Here is a 20022-nt window from a genome sequence, read left to right on the forward strand (position 1 = left end):
ACCCCCGAAGTGTTTGGCTTTTGGGAGCAGCCGGTTGGGCGGTGATGATCTTTTCCAGTCCTGTTATACAGTTCCGTGTTCCTAAAGACATGGGACGTAACAGATGGGGAGGAGGGGTGCGGGTGGAGGGGTTATTCCCAATGGTGCACCGTGCCTTAGCGAGTCCGGGAGATTTTTCCTGAAATTGCCACAAGTATTTTTTTTCCTTCCCTACTCCCACTCCCCCTCCAGAGTCAGCATTAGTGGTGCACCTGTCGCTCTATCTCACCGATAGGGAGAGCAATGATGAGCCCTGTGATCTTTTCTCAGGCTTCTCTTCGTATGTGCACGGGTTATCACTTGGTTACAGTACCATTAAGCTTGAACATTTGTGCTTCTTTCTCCACAGTCCTCCAAAGAAAAATTTGGTGACAAAATGGACACGTTACTTAATGCAAACATCCGGGCCTACAGTAAGCAATACATGAGAGGTAGCAGAGATGTCTCACTGATTAAGTTCGTGCTTTGATTCTGACGTGTGTTCCCATGGTTTCGTTCCCCCCTCCCCTTTGTCACAGGTCCTAGTGGTACCAATATCATTATAGGGTCCATCGCAGGCGCCATCCTGGTGGCTGCCATTGTCCTAGGGGGGACTGGATGGGGATTTAAGTAAGCGACAAGCATGCCTCTTCCTGACTGCTTCTTACTTTACTCCATTCAGAAGTTAACACTCAGATGCTTCTGTGCTTGGATTCTGCAGTAGACACACTAGTTTTGAGGCAATCGGGTGGCAAATGAAGTAAATGTTTCAACTGTTACCCCCCTGCTCAGGCTGAATGGTGCCTCCTGCGTGCAATGATCAAGGCCATCAAAGGCTAAGTCGCCCTCTGTCCAAAAACTGGATAAGATCAACTTAATTTTCCAAAATAAAAAAGTGGGTTGCCATCCATTTTAATAAATCACAATTCCTATTTACCGATTCCAATTATTAACAACAGCTCTTATTCCTGTAAACTTATTCTGGAAACCTGCACTTTGAACTTTTCGGGGCCCAATGTGCAAAAATGGGACGATGAGCAAAAAAGCAGATTTTTAAAAATATCTTAAACGATTAAAACCAGAATTGCAGAATTTGGTCTTTTTTTTTTTTGCTAAATAATTTCAAGCTATGTTAAAGACCAGTTCCAGGCGTCTCTTTCAGAATCTCGCCCTTGCAAGGAAACTAGCCAAGGATCAGTGAGAACACGTACAAAGTTAATAGATTGCCTAAAATGTCAGGTGATCTTATACCAGATTACTTTAGAGTGGCTTCCCTTTGATATACAGCCACAGTGTGACAACAACCCCTCACATTCAGTGTCACGATCCTTGGATCTAACTCAGCCGACCACCACTGGCTCTCTGGACATTTGTTGTAAATTGTTGCGCCAATCTGGCTGACTGAGACAGGGGTGGAGCCTGGCCTGAAAAGGGGCGAACATTAGATTCAAGACTGTTCTGGACAAAAATAAAATCCATTTGTGTCTACAGCAGAATTTCTAGCTTTTCTTAAAAAAGAAATTTAGTGCGGCTATATCTGCATGGAATGGAATTACTGCTTTCACATTTATTGAAAAGTGGAATGCTGGGAGCATGTCTGAGAATTTATTATGCAATGCATTCCACCTCCCTTATTACAGGAAACTCTCGTTTAAACGGCACCAAAATATCCGGAATTCTCTATTAACCGGCAAAATTCTCACTCCGAAAACAACACCTCAATAACCGGCAGTGTTGCCGAGTCCAAGTCTCCCGCGGTGGCCGAGTTAGTCAGTGGGGGTAGTTCTCCAAACTGCCACTACTCGGCTTCTTGACGCTGTCGGAAGTCGGAACACCTCAATACCCCTGTAACAGGAGTCTGACTCTCCCGCGCTGCCGGTAGTCTCCTCTGATCCACCATTTTACAGGGGTACTGTGTGTCTCCCACGCTGCTGGTAGCCATTGCATTGCATTACCCTCAACTGGCAGTACTGTACTTAATCAAGCATCTTCCACCATCCATTTACCACAACATTCTGTAGGTGAGTACCCAATTACTGTATACTGCACATTTCTTGATTTTTTTATTTTTCTTTGTTAAAAATAGCTTCGGTAGATAACCCTCTCCGTCATCCGGAATTTTTGATCAACCGGCAACACGCCGGTCCCGTCGGTGCCGGATACCAAAGAGTTTCCTGTACTGGCCAAACGTTGACGTGCCTAAACAAGAATACCTCGAGAGCTACTGTCACTGTAAATGCCATTATTGGGAAACTCTTCAGTCTTGGCAATGGAACACGTGTTAAAGAGTTGAGCCATTAACCAAGTCCGGTTCACAAAAAGTTTATTTGATAAATGTTGACAAATTAACATCCATGTATTGGCCAGTAGTGCTTTACAAAACAACTTTTTTGATGGACATAAGCACCCACCATGTAATTGTGTTTGGCAATATATTTAGTGTGAATTACTATAAGTGTGGTATAAAAACCATGTGGCCTAGAAGTCACGATAGTAGTCATTCCTTAGCCTGGTGATTGCAAGTAAGATACGTTATTCAAAGTATACTTTCTGCTGTTATTGAGAATTCTGGTTCAGGGCTACAGCGCCAGACACTGCCATTGTTGCAAAGAGCAAAAGAATAAATCAAGAATAATAATTAAGTCCAGAAAAATGTATGACAAATTTGGTAAGGCATTGTCTATTCGATTAAGGATGGTAAACCTTTACAAATCACTGGTTAGGCCTCAGCTGGAGTATTGTGTACAATTCTGGGCACCACACTTTAGGAAGGATGTCAAGGCCCTGGACGGGGTACAGAGGAGGTTTGCCAGGATGATACCAGGGATGAGAGACTTCAGTTAAGTGGAGAGATTGGAGAAGCTGGGATTGTTCTCCTTGGAGCAGAAAAGGTTAAGGGGAGACTTAATAGAGATAGGCAGAATTCTATGGGGTTTGGATAGAGCAAGTAGGGAGAAATTGTTTCCTCTGGCAAGTAGGTTGGTAACCAGAGGTCATAGATTTAAAATAATTGGCAAAAGAAGTAGAGCGGTAATAGAATTTTTTTCACGCAGAGGGTTGTTAAGATCTGAAACGCACTACCTGGAAGGGTGATGAAAGCAGATTCCATAGGAAATTTCAAAAGGCAAATGTACATATACTTGAAGAGGACTAATTTGCAAGGTTATGGGAGAAAAATCTGGGATGTGGAACTTAATTGGACAGCTCTTTCAAAGAGACGGCCCAGGCACGATGGGCCGACTGGCCTCTTTCTGTGCTGTATGATTCTATGCTTGAATCAGAAACTCTCTGTGATGTGAATCAGAATACCTGGTTCAAATACTCTTTCACTTGCATTCTGCTATACTTTTTAAAAAATGTATTAATTCATGGGATGTGGGCACCGCTGCCATGGCTAGCATTTATTGCCCATCCCTAATTGCCCTCGAGAAGGTGGTGGTGAGCCGCCTTCTTGAACCGCTGCAGTCCATGTGGTGAAGGTACACCAACAATGCGGTTAGGGAGGGAGTTCCAGGATTTTGACCCAGCGACGATGAAGGAACGGCCCGATATATTTCCAAGTTAGGATGATGTGTGACTTGGAGGGGAACTTGGAGGTGGCGGTGTTCCCATGCGCCTGCTGCCCTTGTCCTTCTAAGTGGTAAAGGTTGTGGGTTTGGGAGGTGCTGCCAAAGAAGCCTTGGCGAGTTGCTACAGTGCTTCTTGTAGATGGTACACACTACACAGTGCATTGGTGGTGGACGGAGTGAATGTTTAAGGTGGAGGGTGGGGTGCCAATCAAGCGGGCTGCTTTGTCCTGGATGGTGTCGAGCTTATTGAGTGTTGTTGGAGCTGCACTCATCCAGGCAAGTGGAGAGTGTTCCATCACACTCCTGACTTGTGCCTTGTAGATGATGGAAAGGCTTTGGGGAGTCAGCGAAGGCTACAACCTAACCAGTGATTTGTAAAGGTTTACCATCTTTAATCAAATACAAAATATCTTATCAAGTTTGTCATACATTTTTGGGGATTGAATTATTCTTTTTTGATTAAGATATCCCACTTATGACAGATTTTTACTTTTAAACGTGTCCAATCATCGGATGAGGAGAAAGAAAACGAAATGTTGCCGTACAATTGGTGAACATAAAATGCCATGTTCCAAATTGGGTTTCTCCAGAACCCGTCTGTGCCCAGACCATGGAACCAAGGATTTAGTCTGTGATCAAACTATTGAAATTTCCTCTCTGCATTAAACAGAACAAAATCAAAAACAGATTTATAAAAAAAAATGCCATTAAAATTTCACTATACCTAGTCCACTGAGGAGATCTTCTCCTTTCTACCCCTTTAAAGTAGGATTGAGTTTTCTTTGATTATTAGATAGTTAACATCTATTAGATGTCTGAAATTTTCCAACCATTTCTTGCTCTGTCTACTTTAGTGTGCTAATTTGAAAACTTATCTTCACAGTCCAGTAAGTGCTCACATTTTGCATAGTTCTGGAAGCACATATGGCCTTGAAATTTGGGTGCGGACTGGGGGTGGGGGTTGGTAGGTCGGCGTATCAAAAAACATTTGTCGATAGGCAAAAAAGTCCCAATCCGTCCTATTATATTTTCAACCGTCGCTGTACTCACATTTACCTCAGTTGCCTTGACCCCTCTGTCCTTGCAAACTACCGCCCCATCTCCAACCTCCCTTTTCTCTCCAAAGTCCTTGAATGTGCTATCGCCTCCCAAATCCGTGCCCATCTTTCCCGCAATTCCATGTTTGAATCCCTCCAATCAGGTTCCAGTCCAGCCAGAGTACTGAAGCGGCCCTTATCAAAGTCACAAATGACATTGTGACCATGATAAACTATCCCTCCTCATCCTTCTTGACCTGTCTTCAGCCTTCGACACAGTTAACCACACCATCCTCCTCCATCACCTCTTCTCCGTCTTTCAGCTGGGTGGAACTGCCCTTGCCTGGTTCCATTCTTATCTATCAAGACGTAGCCAAAGAATCACCTGCAATGGCTTCTCTTCCCACTCCCGCACCGTTACCTCTGGAATCCCCCAAGGATCGATCCTTGGCCCCCTTCTATTTCTAATCTACATGCTGCCCATCGGCGACATCATCCGAAAACACATCCGGTTTCACATGTATGCTGACGACACCCAGCTCTACCTCACCACCACCTCGCTGGACCCCTCCACTGTCTCTGATTTGTCACACTGCTCGTCCGACATCCAATATTGGATGAGCAGAAATTTCATCGGACTAAATATTGGGGAAGACTGAAGCCATTGTCTCGACAAACTCCGTTCCCTGACCACCGTTTCCATCCCTGGCAACTGTCTGAAGCTGAGCCAGACACTTCGCAACCTTGGTCTTGTGTTTGACCATGAGATGAGTTTACAACCACATATCTGCTCCATCACCAAGACTGCCTACTCCCACCTCCGTAACATCGCCCGATTCCAATCCTGCCTCAGCTCATCTGCTGTTGAAACCCTCATCCATGCCTTTGTTACCTCTAGACTTAACTATTCCAATGCTCTCTTGACTAGCCTCCCATCTTTCACCCTCCATAAACTTGTGCTCATCCAAAACTCTTCTGCCCGTATCTTAATTCGCTCCAAGTCTCGTTCACCCATCACCCCTGTGCTTGCTGACCTTCACTGGATACCAGTCCGACAACGCCTCCATTTTAAAAACCTCATCCTTGTTTTTAAGTCCCTCCATGGTCTCGTCCCTCCCTGTCTCTGTAAACCTCCACCAGCCCTTCGAGATCTCTGCGCTCTTCCAATTCTAGCCTCCTGCACATCCTCGACTTGAATCGCTCCACCATTGGTGGCCGTGCCTTCAGCTGCCTTGGCCCTAAGCTCTGGAATTCCCTGCCTAAACCTCTCCGCCTCTGTATCTCTCTCTCCTCCTTTAAGACGCTCCTTAAAACTTACCTCTTTGACCAAGCTTTTGGTCATCTCTCCTGATATCTCCTTCTGTGGCTCGGTGTCAAAAGTGTTTTTATTGATATCACTCTTGTTCAGCACCTTGGGACATTTTGCGACGTTAAATGCGCTCTATAAATGTAAATTGTTGTTGCTAATGCCAAACAACTGTTGTGTTTGAGATGCGAACTGAGCTTTCTTCCTGCAAGATCGTGCAGCAGTCTTTCTCTGCATTAATGTTCTTGTGATATACAGGTTTAGTGTTAAATACACAGATTAATTTTCAAGTAAACGAGAGTATTGATTGCCATGCGAGTCTGCTCCAGGGTACAAATTCCTTCCCATTCATTCCTGTGGCACTAAATTATTAAACAAGAAAAAGTGGTTTTGCTTTTAAACTTGTGCGTTTTTTTTACTTTCGCTGCAGTTTATTAAAATGACTTAATATGATCTGCACATTTTTTTTGCTTTGTGTGTCAAGTGTCTAATTGTTATTAACAGTTGAGCGGTGAATTCCTGACCACCGAAGTTCTTACATTTTTTTGGGGGGGAGGAATAAATTTTGCTTTTAAAAGGAATCACGTCTAAATGAAATATTCTTCAAATCACTAATTGCCCCACATGAAGCCAGACTCAGGGGAGGTGAAACACTCAGTGTGTTTTATTGTCTGTGTGACCTGTGGCCATTCTTGACCCCTTTGTGATTTTTTGTGTTGTTGCGTAATTTAGTACCTTGCTTGAACTTTATAGCTGTGGTTCATTTCTGCAGCAATTCTTGCATTATCGGGGAAGCACCTTTTTCAAGCCATTACTGAATAGTTACGCTTCTAAAAACTCAAGTTTGCAAAAAGACACTTTAGTGTTTAAAAACGCTGCTATCATGTAACAGTTCAATACTTCCTGTAGGATGAACCCCTGAACACTGTAATATAACGAGTGCATGATGTGCTACCATTACACTTTGCATGACCGTGCCCTGTTCGTTCTGCTGGTTTTTGATTTACATATGAGCCAAATGTAAACAGCAATCTCAGCCCTATCCCAGAATATACTGGATCCCAGGAATCTGAATGCTTAGGTATGTTATATATTCCTGTGCTCCATTAGACTGAAAATGTGTAGATTGGAAGTTCGAGTACAGGAACAAGGATGTCTTGCTGCAGTTGTACAGGGCCTTGGTGAGACCACACCTTGAGTATTGTGCGCAGTTTTGGTCGCCTTATCTGAGGAAGGATGTTCTTGCCATGGAGGGAGTGCAGCGAAGATTCACCAGACTGATACCTGGGATGGCAGGAATGACATATGAAGAGAGATTGGGTCGATTGGGCTTGTATTCGCTAGAGTTTAGAAGAATGAAAGGGGATCTTATTGAAACTTATAAAATTCTAACAGGGCGAGACAGACTAGATGCAGGAAAGATGTTCCCGATGGCGGGGGAGTCCAGAACCAGAGGTCACAGTCTAAGGATAAGGGGTAAGCCATTTAGGACAGTGATGAGGAGGAATTTCTTCATCCAGAGAGTGGTGAACCTGTGGAATTCTCTACCACAGAAGGCAGTTGAGGCCAATTCATTAAATATATTCAAGAAGGAGTTAGATATATTTCTTAAGGGTAAAGGGATCAAGGGATATGGGGAGAAAGCAGGGACAGGGTACTGAATTTGGATGATCAGCCATGATCTCATTAAATGGCAGAACAGGCTCAAGGGGCCGAATGGCCTACTCCTGCTCCTATCTTCTATGTTTCTATGTAACTCACCGCCCAGTATACCAACCCAAGTGATCAGTACTGACAGCTGATAATGTGACGCTGATTTGAGTGTGTTCGCATTTGGTTTTATGATGTTAATCAAGCTCTAATTGGTTATTGCCTGTTCTCTGGTCTGACAATTGATAACTGTTGGGAACTAAATGTTCTTTGTTTTCTTCATTTCCCCTTGGAAAGGAACATCCGGAGAGGAAGGTATGATGTCGCACAACAGGGAGCAATTTAACCGCCTGCTTAACATACTCGCTGCTGCATTCCCTTATAAGCTTATCATCGCCCTGTCATTTTTTCTCATCCTCACGAATGCATTGTTATTGGTCATATAAGTTAACAATGGTCAATATTTTCCATTGCTAAGACACTGGTTTATGTTTTTTTTTTTAAAAACTACAATGTAAAGCTGACTCAAAGACAACGTTTTGATCTTCAAAGATTTTTTTTTCCCCAAAGTGAATGAGTGAACAGAATCACATAAACAAAACAGTCAGCGTAAAACCTGTTTGGGTTCAGGGGCTAGATGTCCAGGTCCAAACATGAAGAATAGTCACTTGGGCTGACCCCAACCCCCAGAATAATTTGCTACTTTCAAGGGGTGGTGGGGGAAGTTTGGTGCGGGACGAGGCGGGCAGGAGCAGTGGGTTGAAATTAAATCATTGTTTTTTGTCCAAAGAAACGGTAGAAATTTGCGTGCATCTCACGATCTGATTTTCATCTAGGCTTAATAATTTTTGCCAAGGCTGTACATTAGATAATGTGACGATCCGCGGAGATTCAAGTTAGGTTTTGCTTTCTCCTTGAGTATGTTACAGATTTGTTCTTCACGTGCTGAGGCTTTTGTACCTACAGGGAATGGCCTTCTGGTTCAAAGAACATCTATGTATATATACTGACTGGTTGATGTGCTCCCTCCATCTGAACACATCAGAGCAATACTGAACTTTTATGGCCCCAATTATATAGAAAACCCACAACAAAACAGAGCCTTTGTGATATTGTGCAACATGAGATATTTTTCTTTGAACCTTAGTTTATATAATATAAAATGAACCATTGAGAAACCACTCAAAAAAATCTCTCTATTCTGAAAGCTTTACAGTATTAAAAAAAAAAATTGCTTTGGTCAGCCAGTGTCCCCTTCATGTTGTAGAGAGCTGTCTTTATAACTTTTGGTTTTTGGAAAAATAAAACTCAACCATTGTGTTTCAGCGAAGAATCTTCTTGTTGCCTGCATGGGGAGATTTTAGACAAGAGCTATGTTCTTCCCAACACGAGACGTCTGTTCATCTAACATCTGTTTGAGGCTGAACCACACTGTTCGCAACCTTGTCATATTTGACCCTGAAATGAGCTTCCGACCACATATCCGCAGCAAAGCAAAGACTGCCTACTTCCACCTCTAACATCGCCCATCTCCGCCCTTGCCTCAGCTCATCCGCTGCTGAAACCTTCATCGATGCCTTTGTTACCTCTAGACTTGACTATTCCAATGCACTCCTGGCTGGCCTCCCACATTCCACCCTACGTAAATTTGAGGTCATCCAAAACTCGGTAGCCCGTGTCCTAACTCGCACCAAGTCCCGTTCACCCATCACCCCTGTGCTCACTGACCTACATTGGCTCCCGGTTAAGCAACGCCTCGATTTCAAAATTCTCATCCTTGTTTTCAAATCCCTCCATGGCCTCGCCCCTCCCTATCTCTGTAATCTCCTTCAGCCCCACAAACCCCGAGATATCTGCGCTCCTCTAATTCTGCCCTCTTGAGCATCCCTGATTATAATTGCTCAACCATTCGTGGCCATGCCTTCTGTTGCCTGGGCCCTAAGCTCTGGAATTCCCTCCCTAAACCTCTCCGCCTCGCTACCTCTCTTTCCTCCTTTAAGACGCTCCTTAAAACCTACCTCTTTGACCAAGCTTTTGGTCACCTGCCCTAATTTATCCTTATGTGGCTCGGTGTCAAATTTTTTGTCTTATAACACTCCTGTGAAGCGCCTTGGGACATTTTACTACGTTAAAGGCGCTATATAAATTCAAGTTGTTGTTGTTGTTGAGTCAATCTGTAGTCTCAAATACTAACCGGCAGTCCTTGCAGTTCGTTAGCATGACATTTTATCAACCTCTTCGTGCCTTTGCTTGTTATTTTATTTGCAACTCATTTCATTGTTTCTTTGAAACTCCAGATTCAGATTTGAATTCCTCCACCACCATGGCTTCAAATCCTTTGACTTTCAGTGCTGCAGTTTCTCATTATTTCACTAAAAGAAACCTATTGCTCCATTATTTCCGTGTCCTATTCCTGTTTACTTTGTACCTATGCTATGAGATTCCTATCAATGCATACTGACTTCTTTATTGCAGATCTGGAGGAGCATAACATACCTTTCATCTGTAGAACGTACACTCTTTTCTCCAATAAAACCAAAATGTCTTCCGATGCTCAAGGAGCCGGACCTTTTCTATCTTATGGTCGCTGTGGAATACACCTAGGTAACTTCATGGGTCTGGAATAAAAGAAAGTTGAACTGGTACATCGAAGAAAACACCCCTGAGACGTGGTGAAATCTATATAATGTCCCCTTTTAGGTTACTGTTGCGTTTGTTTACTCTGTTTATGGTTTTGGTGCATGCTATAGCCCGCCGGGGCTAAGTTAGCACAATGTCAGGCGTTGGGTGAGTTAGCTGGGCATCATGAAAACGTGTGATCCTATTGCAAAGTATGCCAGTTTTGGGTTTAAGAAGCATTCTAGGTCCCGCAACAGTATCCTTGTGACCATGTAGATGCACATATTATATTTGAAAGAGCGCGAGTACAAATGAACCGGACCAGTGTAAAGGTAAATTCCTCAACTTCGCTATTTTTACCACAGCCCAGATGTCCAAACTGTGATGATCTAGCCCACAAAGCCCAGGCAACTGAGTCCATTTCGTACTTGCTGGTTTGCTCTGTTTGTTAGATTGGAGACTTGAGAAAGGGCTGTTCTTAGCTTGATAAATCCTTCATCACATCTGTTAACACCAACAACTTGAGACACGTACAAATTAATGGAAGCATGGATCTAAATTTTATATGTAGCTCCCAAGGCTCCATGGTGGGAACCGAAATGGATCCTTGGAGACAAAAAGCTTAGACACCCCTCAGTGAGTGAAGGAAATGTATGAGTGAGTCATTGAAACAGTCTGGATTTTGACCTTTAGTGGGTTACCTGTTCATCCTCTCAGTTAGGAGACATCTTAAAGAGGGAGAGAGAAAAATGTTTTTAAAAATGTAATTGGTGGCCCAATAGAGTGAGCCTTAGCACACTAATACTAATCCAAATGTAAATCCTACGCCACTCAATCCCCAAGCTTAGCTACATTGAGCAGGAAGGCACCACAGCAGAGGTTGTGGCATCTTGCAGCACAGTAGAAGGAATATCAGAGAGCAGTGTCACATCTGGGTGGTCCATACTGGGAGCAGGACATGTGCCCAATTTCTCAACCGCTGAGGTGTTAGGCCAAGCAGATGAAGAGGGAATTTTTTTTTTTTTAAATCACGAAAAGAGGGAACCTTACACGAAAAATATCCTCTGCAAAAAAAAATGGTCCCTAGCTATATTTAGCCTAAATTGAGAAAATTGTATATTTGTAATGGGTGTCCTGTATTTCACAGAATAGCAACAGCTTTGACGTTACATTGTACAGATAAGTTTTAATTGAAGTAAAATAGAAAATGGGCTTAAGGCATGAAATACAAAGAAACTGAGAACTTCTTACCATTAATACAGAGGAGCACAGGATGTTATGGCGGTGTTTGATTCTGAAAGTAGATGATAAAGGCTAGGAAATAAAGATACCTCTTTTACCTAATGCTTTCAAACTTCGTTATTATAAGCTCACAGGGACCAACAAAGTATTCCTGATCAGGAGTACATCTTACCAAGGTTAAGAATCTCGTGAAGTTTCAGCTGGGACCAAACAACCGACTGTAAAAATGGAATTTGTTGAAATGAAGAAATATCATTAACTCTCCCACCAAGTACCTTTTCCCAAAATGGCCTCTCCCAGTTTCTAGGCTAGCACTGCCAACATCACTCCATATCAGCTAAAAGAAATCATTAAAAATACCACAGGTTATACAGAAATGAAAAAAGCAAAGTATATGGCAATTATGTGATTGGGATTTTGTGATATCTTAAGTGGGAGAGGGGTGTTCAATTTCCTCTGGTAACATAGTGGTGAATGTGTTTATATGTGCACTATATTAGTGTTTTTTCATCTGGGTTAATAAGTGCATTACAATAGTGTACAAAGGAATTATACACCAATGCACTACCAGAGGAACTGAATCTCCTAGGTGCCTGGTATTTTAGGGAAACCTATTTGTTCAGCAATCTCCTGACCTGGATGTCCAATCCATTCAGATTTTATTTGTAATAAAAACAGAAAATGCTGGAAATGCTCAGCAGGTCAGGCAGCATCTGTGGAGAGAGAAACAGAGTTAACGTTTCAGGTCCATGACCCTTCGTCAGAACTGAAAAAGTTAGAGCTATAACAGATTTTTAAGCAAGTGCGAGAGCAGGGAGAGGGGAGGAAAGAACAAAAGGGAAGGTCTGTGATAGGGTGGAAGGCAGCAGAGATTAAAAGACAAAAGGTATGATAGTACAAAGCAATAGGAGATGGTAATGGGACAAGCAAAGAAACAAAAGATGGATGAAGAAGAGGTTTAAATGGGAATGGCAGAATCATCAACAGCTGCCATGTGAAAAAATAGAGGCAGAAGTTATGGTCTGAAATTGTTGAACTCAATGTTGAGTCCAGAAGGCTGTAAAGTGCCTAATTGGAACAGTGCAGGAGGCCGAGGACAGAGAGGTCAGAGTGGGAGTGGAGCAGAGAATTAAAGTGACAGGCGACCGGAAGCTCGGGTCACGCTTACGGACTGAACGGAGGTGTTTCGCAAAGTGGTCACCCAATCTGCGTTTGGTCTCCCCAATTTTATTTGTGTTCTCTTTGTATCGCAACTAGTTTTAAACTATTTACTCTCTCTTTTCTAACATTTTAATTTTCCTTTCTAAATTCTCCACACCAATCTCCTTTCCCTAGCTACAAGGGTGGGTAGCTGACCTCCTCCCAGGACTCTGCTAATGCCTCTGTATAACTGGTTGCTGGGAGTTATACAAGGGTGGACTCGTCCTCCAATTCACAATCCTCCTTTTGTGGAAGTGCTTTGGCTCCTTATGGTGTCTCCACTATATGACATTGACATAGCTCCCAGGAGGCGGGTTGCCAATTTAAATATTATAATGAGGCTGCGTGCCTCATATTTAACCAACATTTTAATTTAACCACCATTTGAAATTTAACCCTGGCTGGCCGAGTTTTCCAGGCCTCGGGAAACCCGACGGTTAAAGGGAGGCGAGGACTGCTGTTTTTCCTGCTTCACCCAACCCCATGATCAGACAATCCCCGACTCTTCTGATCTCCCCCAACCCTTCCAATCTCCTCCACAAGGCCTCTGATCTCCCCCATGATTCTTCTGATCACAAGATCTCCCACGACCCCGGTCTCCGATCACCCTCCCGCTCTGGCCTCTGATCTCCCCGCCCCCCTGCTCCGGACCCCGATCTTGCCTCCGGCCCCCTCCGATCTTGACTCTGACATCCAATCTTACCCCCACCCGCCCACCCCCAGCCTTTCTGATTCCCCTCTCCCTCCTCTCTGCTCCCCAACGGCAACCTGGTGCCAAAGGCCTAACCGCCCGACAGCCAGCCAGCCTCTCAATCTGGCTGGCTGCAGCCAGGAAACGGAGATAGAAAAATGCTAATCGCGGCAGGACCTTCGGGAAACCCAATCCTCCGGGTTTCCCAACCTCAAAGCAGCACCCCCCCCCTCCCTCCCCGCCTCAGAGTTAGCATCCAGCCCATTGGCTCACTCCCCACTGGTACACCCTGCATTATCTTTTTTTTCTGAACAAATTGAACCCAAGGAGAAAGGTGTTTAAGTACTTTTATTGTAAAATAATTGTTGTATAAATGCCAGTGATTTCCCTCTTACCTGTCACTCCATATACTGTAGATACCATGAGAGTTAGCCCCGAAAGAAGGCCTTCACAATGTTAGCAGCTGTCAGTGGTGGTACTTGCCCACAGAATTAGCATCTCCTTTAAAGCAAAGAATTAAAAATATTGATAATTTAAACACAATATGCCACTCTAGAATTCACATAAACATCTTTACATTGAAACCTAAAATACAATGCAACTGAATGCAATAGGGGAATTATACATAGGCTTGCATATAACCAGACTTACTGTATCAGTACTGATACCAAACAAGAACAGTTTTGGATCTAAAGATTTAAAAACCAGATCTGCATTTCAGTTGATTTGATCACACTCGGTTCTGTTTCACTGGTGTTTTTCTTTCAAAGACAGATTGTAAGATATCAAAGAGGAGCTTATGGTATTTAGCTAAGAAATTAAGGACAAGGACATTTAGCACAATGCTGTAGTTCAGTTACAACTCTAGCTGATGATTTATACATGTTATTAAAACTATTTTAAGGTTATAATGGAAGTAATACTTTTAATCATTTTTAATGGAAGCTTTCTCATGTTTGATATTGCTTCAGGCTTAGAAAATGACAGCACCCCTTTGCTTCCTTTGGTAGTCTTTCAACATTATTTTCAGAAATTAAAAACAAAATGGCCTCAGTAACATATTTAGAAAATATAATATAGTCCAAATCTTTCCTTCTCTGCCCCATAGAAATTACTGAAAGCACTAATAAGTGTTCCATTTATTCATAATTTTCATGGAAAGTGTCTCCCCTCCACAGAAAGACTAAAGTCTTTCCATCTCATAACTAACATGTCCCATTTACTTAGAGAAATGCTGATGGTGGAAACCATGGAGGGTCTTTCAACTGTGCGCCCACCCCAGCAGTATAATGGGGATCTCAGCGGGATAAACATGGGAGAAATTTTAGCCTTGATTTAAATGTTTTTTTTTAAAGTGCGAGGCAGATCGAAACCCTTATAACCACCAGGCTGTGCTCATTGTCAAAGGGGAAGTACAGCAAAATCAGATGGATTTTTCAATGAGATGTGTCTTACCCGGCCAATGAATGAGACTTGTCAGCTCTCAGTTGATAATCAGGGAAAGAAAAAGATGAATGGAAATATTTTCACTTTAGAGTGTGTGCACATTTTTTGCCCTTTTGGGGGAATATTTCTGAAAGGTTTAGAAACAAATAGTTTGACAGATGATATCAGGCTTGTTAACTCTTCTATTATGAGCACAGGAAAAAGTCCCTAAGTGTCACTCTACCGATGTCACGCCATCTCACAACAAGCTCAATTTATGTGAGCCCTGAGTGATACTGGAGTTCTCCATTTGGTTAATGTTTTGACTCTTGGGGCTGGATTTTGCCAATGGGGAGCTTTTGGAGGTGGGACTCCCACTTGTCGGGTTTCAGTCCCGCCTCCATCGACTTCTGGCCAACCCACGCTTGAATTCAAGACCTCATCAAACCTCTTTCTTTAGCAGAAATGAGATGGTTGTTGCATTGGAGAATGCAGCAGCCGTCTGTCATCTCTGCCAGTGAGATGCGACACTCTCCGTATCCCCAATGATTGAAGCCTGCAGGAAGAAACAAAGGTAAGTAAACTTTTTCTAATACTTTCCACTTACCTCACATACTCACCTCTCCACACTTGCACCCATCACTTACCTTCACAGTGCACTTTTGCGCCCCTGCGACTCCCGCAGACCCACTGCTGACCTCGGTGACCCTGGTGGGGTTCGGAGCCTTCGGGAAACCCGCACTTGTGTGGGTAAAATGGGGATAATCCTCTTATCTGCCTGTTTGTTAACTACCTGTTAACAGGCAGTTAAGTGGCTGTAATCCCCTTCCCGCCTCCAAGGAGACGTGACCCGGCGCGGGTCGGCTACCCACCTCCTGGGAAGATGGCACGGGGGGCGGGATGGGCACGCGCCCCCAGATTCTGCCATTTTCCTGGCAGTCCCGCCTCCAACCCCGCCTCCCCAGGGCTGGCAAAATCGCGCCCTTGCTATTACATGATGTCGATTTGTAACTCGAGCTCCGATTGTCCGTATGCGCAGCATAAAGTGAGTAATGACAGCTACAATTAATGCTGGAAATAGCAAAAGAGATTGTCTCACAAATTTCTAAATAAAAAAGCCATTGAATGTAATTACGGCAACAGAATGTTACTGAGCATGATGGGTACAAATTATAAAGGCTATCATTCTATAAACTTTCACATTGTGATGCATATGTTGCTGTAACTAAACTAAGATTACTGCAGTGGCTCAAACACAGCATGTGGGGACTGGTCTTTCTGGGGCCCTTTAACTGTACGAAGTACACGTGTATATACACATATATAAGAGGCATTCCCTGCTACTGTAAATAATTGCGGCCATGTTACACCCGTTCTCAAGGTCCAGGTTTCTCTCATACTTCCCAAGCATAACACTGGGATTGTCTTTAAAAAAAACTACAACAAAAGCATTCAAAGGGTTGATTTGTTTTCCTCATTTGTTCAACTTTCATGTACAAACGGATAAGCCGCACTACAGAGAACATGACAGGATGCTGTCTCTGGGTGGATGATGCTTTGGGTTTGCCAGTGTAAGACATGATGATTTTCCTCTCGGTGACAGAGAGGCCTGTTCTGGTAGCAAACCTCAGCCCCTTGTGTCATTGCCAATAGTTCATTGTGTTGCTATGCATCAGGAAAATGTTCCTCCTGTTCCATCTATGTGGTTCCTTCCAAGATTTATTACTGTTTAAATAGCATTTCTGTGACATACTGTTGGAGGGGAATACAATTTAAAAAAACTCCCAGCAATAGTATTTACAGGGGAGGAAGCTGCTGAAACAAATTCCGTGTTCAGTCACGCTCCCCCTGCCTCACTCAAATGGATCAAACACGAATACAATAGCAAAATACTGCGGATGCTGGAAATCCGAAATAACAGAAAACGCTGGAAAAACTCAGCAGGCCAGGCAGCATCCGTGGAGAGAGAAACAGAGTTAACGTTTCAGGTCGAAGACCTTTCGTCAGAACTGGAGAAAAGCAGGAAATGGAAAGCAAGTTTAGGGGCTGGGAAAAGGGGGAGGGGATGAAAGAACAAACAGGAAGGTCAGTGATAGGACAGAAAGCAGGAGAGGTTAAGAGACATTGAGAGACATTAAGAAATATTCAAGGCGAGAGGCGATGGTAATGGGACAGGTTAAGGAACAAAGGATGGCTCTAGATGAAGTGTGAATTGCGCTGGCAGAATGAAGGACAGCTGCCCTGTGGGAGAGAAGAAAAAAAGGCCAAACAAAAAGTGTGGATAAAAAAAAGAAAATATATATAAATATGATAGGGGCCGAGGTTATGATCTGAAATTGTTGAACTCTATGTTGAGTCCAGAGGGCTGTAGAGTGCCTAATCGAAAGATGAGGTGCTGTTCCTCGAGCTTACGCTGAGCTTCCGTGGAACAATGCAAGAGGCCGAGGATGGACATGAACTTTGGGGCTTTTGTGTGATTTTAAATTCCTTACTTTAAAGCCTACCAACAGCCACTCCCTCATTCTTTGAGTGCCGCTTAGCCTCCACGCAAAAAGTTCCTAGCCGTTAACTTTTCTCTCAGACCTACACCACTTGGAACTTACAGTTTGTGTGTGCTGTGTGAGTTTGATCACTCTCGTGTTACGATCTTTATGCTGCTATCGCAAAATTAGATCTTGTACACAGCAGGGGGTGGGAACAAATCAGATCCTCACATGGCTAACATGGGGTGTGACACTCATAGGACAGGAGACTGGAGTTTTTTTCTCTCATTTGGACGGTAACTGTTCATTTGTCTATGTTCGATAAATTATGTTTGAAGAGGAAGGACATAAGGAAAAAAGTTAAGCTAGAATTTTGTGTGTCCTTTGTTTTGAGCACTCTGTCAAACACAAAGAATGTAATAACGTATCTTTCTTTTTAATAAGCTTCTGCGGCACACTTGAGGGGGATTGACAGGGTAGATGCTGAGAGGTTGTTTCCCCAGGCTGGAGAGTCTAGAACTAGGGGGCATAGTCTCAGGATAAGGGGTCGGCCATTTAAGACGGAGATGAGGAGAAATTTCTTCACTCAGAGGGTTGTGAATCTTTGGAATTCTCTGCCCCAGAGGGCTGTGGAATCTGAGTCATTTAGTATATTCAAGGCTGAGATCGATAGATTTTTGGGCTCTAGGGGAATCAAGGGATAGGGAGATCAGGCAGGAAAGTGGAGTTGAGGTCGAATATCAGCCATGATTTTATTGAATGGCAGAGCAGGCTTGAGGGGCCGTATGGCCTACTCCTGCTCCTAATTCTTATGAAGGTATAAAAAAAACTCCTCAAACCTTTCTAACCCAGTGGATTTCCTACACTAATATTTCAGCATTCATCCCATCAGAGTAATGGTCATTGCAATTTTTTTGGTGACTTATCCATGGCTGTTTTCGTCAGAAATCTTTTGAAGTTACTTTTAGACATCTTATTTATTCAAAACAATCTGTTAACAATATCCAGGTTAGAAATGGTTAAAATTGATTTACCATATGTAATCAGTTATTATTTATGACAGAACTCAACCTATTTAAAATACAGTAGATTTTAATAATTTACACATGACAATTTGCGCCTTCAACGTGGAGAACATCCCAAGGCACTTTACAGAGAAATAGGGGAGAGAGTTTAGGAAGGAGTGACCGAAGGCTTGAGCGGAAAGTTGGGTCTTGAGATGGTTTTTCAAGAAGGAGAGAGGTCGCGGGGTCTGTGAAGAGAGGTGAATGCACAGGAGGCTGGAGACAGAGGAGCGACAGGGAAGAATTAAGTCTTGAGGAGGTTGCAAAGATAAAGTGGAATGAGGCCATGCACGGTTTTGAAGTTGACGATGATGATTTAAATTTAATTCTTTGGGCAACAGGGAGCCAGTGCAGGTCTGCGATTATGGGAGAGTTGGGCGAGTGAGGTTTTGTGCAGGACAGTAAATGGGTAGCTGCAGTTTGGTCAAGTTGTCCTCTACGGAGGGTGGACAAAGAAAGGCCAGAGAGGAGCACGTTGGAATAATTGAGTCTGGAGATGACAGAAGGGTAGATAAGAGTTTCTGTGGCAGAGGAGCTGGGGTAGGAACAGAGGCAGGCAGTGTTGTGGAGGTGAAGATAAGTGGTCCTGGGAATGGAAAGAATATGGGGTTTAATGTTGAGTCAGGATAGAACAGGGAATTGAGTTTGTGCCGGGTGCCTAAAACAGTGGCTCAGCCTTCCCAATGTTTACCTGAAGGAAGTTGTGACTCATCCATGACTTGATATAGACAGGTAGTCTGACAGCACAGAAGTGGGCAGTCGGAGGTGGGTGTCATCAGCATATGTATGAAAACTGACCTGGAACCTCCAGATGGTGATAATGAGAGGCCGAATATAAGATTAAAAAAAGGGGAAGGGTGACCTGTAAACTTAGTAGGTGACACGACGATGAAGGGAAGAAAAGCCATTTCTGGAGATGTATTGGCTGCATCAGGGCAGCTAGGAGTGGAATCATGCAAGGAAAGTCCGACGGATCTAGACAATAGACTACAGTACAGTCACAGGGGAATCTCATTCAGGACCTTGACCAGGCTGGTCTCTGCTGTGACGTGGGCAGAAGCTTAATGGGAGGGATTTCAACAAAAAGTTTCTGGAAAGATGGGCATGGAGTTGGGAGGCGAGGACATGATTGAGAACCTTGGAGAGGAGTGGGGGGGGGGGGGGGGAAACTTAGAGATGGTGTGATAATTAGGATGGATGGGGGCGAAGGTAGGCTTTCTTTTTGAGGAGGACAAAGATGACGGCAGCGTTAAAAGGGAGTGCAATGCTGCCTGAGGAAAGGGAACTGTTAACTCCATCAATTTGTCCTTTTATTGCACAAATATGCCAACTGTGTAGTGTTGGAGAGACCATTGATTGGCCTTTGATGGATTCTGGGTCGTATTTTGATGTCGTAATTCTATGTGAATCTGCCATTCTATTGCACAAGTTTCACAATGCTGGACTGGGCATGTCTGTGTAAACTGTTAGCATATGCCATCTTTTAAACAGGATTGAGTTCTTTAAATAGTTCTATTACTTGCTCAGCTTGCGTGTGTAAATTGTATATAACTATGTACATAAACTGAAATAAGTATGAACTTGTATATTTCAAAATTGATATGTTTTTACAACGCTTCTGATCTGCATTTAAACCTGGTACAAAATAAAGTGAGTCTGCCGCACAATCCTGTTCGCTCAGCGTTTTGAATTGCAACCCGTGTACAAATAGCCTTTCA

General features: G+C 43.4%; 1 protein-coding gene across 3 annotated transcripts in view; it reads left to right on the top strand.

The window, feature by feature from the left end:
* adam11 (ADAM metallopeptidase domain 11) overlaps positions 1-19462 on the top strand; it is a 209242-nt gene extending 189780 nt beyond the window's left edge. Inside the window, exons 25-27 of one of the 3 annotated variants that reach the window (XM_085966258.1) lie at positions 558-648; positions 7878-7895; positions 10056-19462. In XM_085966258.1, coding sequence (XP_085822384.1) covers positions 558-648; positions 7878-7895; positions 10056-10071 — 125 coding nt within the window. In that variant the 3' untranslated portion in view covers positions 10072-19462. The other 2 variants (XM_085966257.1, XM_085966259.1) reach the window with 2 other exon arrangements.
* Positions 19463-20022: the final 560 nt, after the last annotated feature.

The sequence above is a fragment of the Somniosus microcephalus genome, chromosome 24 (assembly GCF_052327205.1).
Source record: "Somniosus microcephalus isolate GS21.2 chromosome 24, FLI_Smic_1.0, whole genome shotgun sequence".
Classification (NCBI taxonomy): Eukaryota; Metazoa; Chordata; class Chondrichthyes; order Squaliformes; family Somniosidae; genus Somniosus; species Somniosus microcephalus.